This window comes from Austrofundulus limnaeus, unplaced genomic scaffold (assembly GCF_001266775.1).
Source record: "Austrofundulus limnaeus strain Quisiro unplaced genomic scaffold, Austrofundulus_limnaeus-1.0 Scaffold21, whole genome shotgun sequence".
NCBI lineage: Eukaryota > Metazoa > Chordata > Actinopteri > Cyprinodontiformes > Rivulidae > Austrofundulus > Austrofundulus limnaeus.
Genome location: NW_013952423.1, coordinates 1,387,080 through 1,391,125, shown reverse-complemented (window position 1 = coordinate 1,391,125; position 4,046 = coordinate 1,387,080). Strand labels below are relative to the sequence as shown.

At 35.1% G+C, this 4,046-nt stretch overlaps 1 protein-coding gene across 4 annotated transcripts in view; it reads left to right on the top strand.

Moving 5' to 3' along the window:
- LOC106514624 (glutamate receptor 4) overlaps positions 1 to 4,046 on the top strand; it is a 106,558-nt gene that overhangs the window by 68,273 nt on the left and 34,239 nt on the right. The window contains exon 10 of one of the 4 annotated variants that reach the window (XM_014003985.1): positions 1,653 to 2,067. The exons of the other annotated variants lie outside the window; for them this stretch is intronic. Within the exon in view, the coding sequence (XP_013859439.1) occupies positions 1,653 to 1,685 (33 nt within the window). The 3' untranslated portion in view covers positions 1,686 to 2,067. Of the gene's footprint in view, positions 1 to 1,652; positions 2,068 to 4,046 lie in introns of those variants that run through there. 4 annotated transcript variants of the gene reach the window in all.

The window sequence follows — 4,046 nt, the reverse complement described above, 5'->3', positions numbered from 1 at the left end:
CACACACACACACAGTGTATTCAGCGAGGCATATTCAGGTGGCTGCATATCATTCATCCTACGTCCATCAATAAAACTTTGAATTAAACCTTTAAATGAAGCTGCATTAATAACAAGCATGGGCTGGTGTGAGGTGCTTTGACATGATAAACTCCAGTTATTGGATTTAATCAAAATATGATTAATAAACTGTATCTATGGGTCCATTGAAGGAAATTTCCAAAATCCATAATAATGTTTTGAAACACTTTTCTGAGCAGAAAAAAAACACATTTTTCTTCTTTCCCTGCATGCTAGTGAAGCTAATTACAATAAAAGCTGTGAAATCAAAACATCCAAATACGATTTGATGTTTCCCCTCTTGAAACGAGGTCATTAAACTACATTAAAAATAGGTTTCACACTAATGTTGTGGTGTTATCCTATTAGGATTATCTGAGTATTAAAATGTAGTTTAAAAACCTAAGAATTAAAAATGTGCTTCATTTAGTTTGCTCAAATATGACCTAACCCCTTGTTTTAACTGAAGGGTCCCATWTACTCAATATATCGCCCACACAAAAACATTAAATAATTTTAATTTTAGTCGTAATGTAAACCAGGTTATTGTTCAGACATTCAATAATTTTGCCTTTCTGCTCAGTCTGCCGTTAGCTAAATTGTGGATTAAAGAGGAATTAATCACCCTTTTTTCTCCTGATCCTTATTTCAAATAGGTTAAAAAATTATCAATAATTATATATATTGAGAAAACGCTTATATCCTGATACATTTTTCAGCCAAATCACCCAGACCTATTAGTGTAAATCATGTAGACGATATAAACACGCTTGTCTTAAAGCCAAGCTGTGACTGTTTTGGGTTTTGATGCTGAAAAAGTAAACTAAAATTTTAACCTTTAAATGTTAAACCGACCCTTGTTATCTTTTTTATTTTTTATTCAAAACACGTTTTCTGAGGAATCTTTTGTTATCTTAAACCTTTTTTTAACGTCAAGTTTTGTTTTTGTTCATTTGAAAAACAGAAAACCACAATAGTTCACATTTTGTTTTTTTGGGTACGAGAACTCACTTTGCTTTTTTACAAATGTAAATCTGAAACAATGATTTCATTTTATACAACTGTATCAAAACTGAAAAAAACATATTATAAACAAATATTTAATAAATATCAGATAAGTATATTGTACACAGCAGGTTATTTTGAGTGTTTTGCATGAATAAACCAAAGTGAATAAAATGATGACTCAACTTTTGTTCAGTGACAAACATAACGTTTATATCATGTATATGTCAGTATAATGTCTTTAAATATTGTGCTGTTAACCAGCAAAATACAGGGAATACATACTTTGTTACAACACCACCTACAAATAAATTGTATTTATTTGTATTTCTCCAACAGTAACGTGTAAATTTTCTTTATTACACCAATAAACGTGAAATAAGCAGTCTTACAACGAACACGCTGTCAGTAAGGCTGTTTATTCACAAATAAAATGTGATATTTGTGTAAACAGTGTGGCCTCTGCATGCAGGTCTCTTGCTGTTAGCGGAGACTCAGAGCAGCCAGGTGTTTGAGCCAACATGTATCAGCAGAGAGGAGGTGGGGAATGGAGAGTCACAGCTCAGCACAATCCTCCCTCTTTTCAGCCCCTGATGAGGAACCCCATTTTAAGAAACTGATCCCCAGTTGGACGCGAGCAGGAAATGAAAGCCTCCTTAATGGCAGAGTGATGGACGCGGCAGCCTGAGCCTGAATGAGGCCCTAAAGACTCTGGGGGCGAGAGGAGAGACTCTGCAGCTATGTTAATGGACACCCGTGTTCAGAAATCCCAGCAAGAACCGGAGATGTAATGGAGCCCCTCGGGAGGAAAATGAAGGGAAAAGACAGTTGTCTTGTTTTTTTTTTTTTTTGTTTTTTTCTGTAAGGATGGAAATCATCGATGGACATCCTTTGAGACTCTTCAACTCCTAACAGCAAAATATCCCCTGAAGGGATCTCCGACTAGTTGTAACATTAGACATAAATATTCACTTCAATTATAAAAACGAGGTCGTAAAAATACCGTAGGCTGTTTAGTTTTTCTAAATAAAATAAATATTTTGTCACACGAATGACAGCGTATTGTAAACCCTGCAAAGCATTCTGGATAAATACGGGCTGCTTTGGTGTTTGAGTGTTAATTTTGAACAATGTTTGACGTTCATCCATTTTAAATTAAACAAGAGAGCATCAACAGAGAGGAGAATGTAGAAATTACTCTGCCTGCAAATGAAAACAGATGGAGGGCAGCAGAAGTGCTTTATGGCAGGTTAACCTCAGTTTTAGTCTTTTAGCTTTCCTGTTAGCTCCTTTGCTATATAAGGCATTAAATGGTGTTAGCTCTAGAGCTAATAAATACTGTAAAACTTTATGGGGTTAGCTCTAGAGCTAATAATATAACTTTAGCATCCAAGCTAATATAATATAAATAGCGATAAATGGCATTAGCTCTACAGCTAATAATTATTCTGTTTGGTCTCAAGCTAATATGTTTATTTTACAAAATATGACAGCTACAGTGCTAAAAAATATACAGTATTAGCTCCCGAGCTAATAAATATAACATGAGCTCTTGAGCTACAATATATAGTGTTAGCCCCGAAGCTAATATATATGTATACTGTATATAGCGTTAGCTCCAGAGATAATAAATACAGCGTTAGCGCTTGAACTAATTTGGCATTCTTGGTGTTTTAGTCTCAGTGGCCACCAGAATTCATTGCGTCAGTAAAAAGATGGTGAGGTGCTTCAGTGAAAAAAGTAATAAACAGAAGTTTTTAAGTAATTAGGAATTTTACAAACAACTTTTAGTAGAATAGAGAAATAACATATTAAAGCCAACATGTGCAAGCAGTCGGAGATCCCTTTAAGCAAACTCCTATTTTGATTGTACGTCTGTGTGTTTGTGTTTGCCGCTTCACGTTTAGTGTTTTTCTTTTATTTTGCAAAGATTGATGCATCCTGGACTCTAAAGTAGCAGAAGTGCTGTTTGCTGTAAATCTGTCTCTACCTGCTCAAACATTCAGTATATCACACACTCAGAGGGTCTTCCTCTAAGCCCTAAAACAGCTCAGACAACATTAATGCTGCCATAATCATCCCAGTTCATCCATCACATTTCCACGCAGCACCATTTTGTAGTTAAGCTGTGACGGCTCCCTTTCATTCCTGCCTTTTATTGTTGGATCAGCATGTTTGTGAGCGCAGTGTTTGTTCGACACAAACTTAATCAAACATCCCAGCGTTGTTCCATCCGAGCCGCCTCTGCAGCTTAGAGGCTTTTAGGAAAGAGCGACTGTCTCAGATGATGGGAAACATTTTTGTTTTGTCACCAAATCTACTGTGGTTGGATAAAGACAGACTGCTCATGACGAGCGTGTTTTAAGATTACACACTAAACTTTGAAGTTGGCGTCAGATTCAACTTAAAATGAGCTTTAAATACACATCACAGTGTGTTGTTTAGATGCACTAAGTTTCCTATACACACTATTTGTCTACTTTGATTATTTTATTTTATGATTGTGAAGTCTAAACTATATAACACAACTAAATTATACAGTTTTAATTGTATATTTACATCTTTTCAAGTTTAATTTCAGAGCTTGGAAACAAAGAGATTTGTGTTCAGATCATTTTAGCTCTTTTAAGCATTTTTTATTGTCAAATCTAAAATAATCAAAATAAAAAAATCAGTATTAATACATACATACAGACTGGTACTTACCAGGAACGCACAGTGTATAAAAACATTTGTACACACAGATGGGTGTCAGATATATAGCCGTACATAGTAACTAACAGGTACTTACCATGTAGTTATCAGGTGCAAACTGGGCTCTTACCTGTACATACTAGAAATCGGGTAAGTACTTGGTTTATACTCAGTATGTACACCCTTATATATACACTATGTACATTCCTGGTAAGTACCAGGTACACATCTGGTATATACCACATATGCACCCAAGTAACAAGTTGCATATGTGGTATATATATATA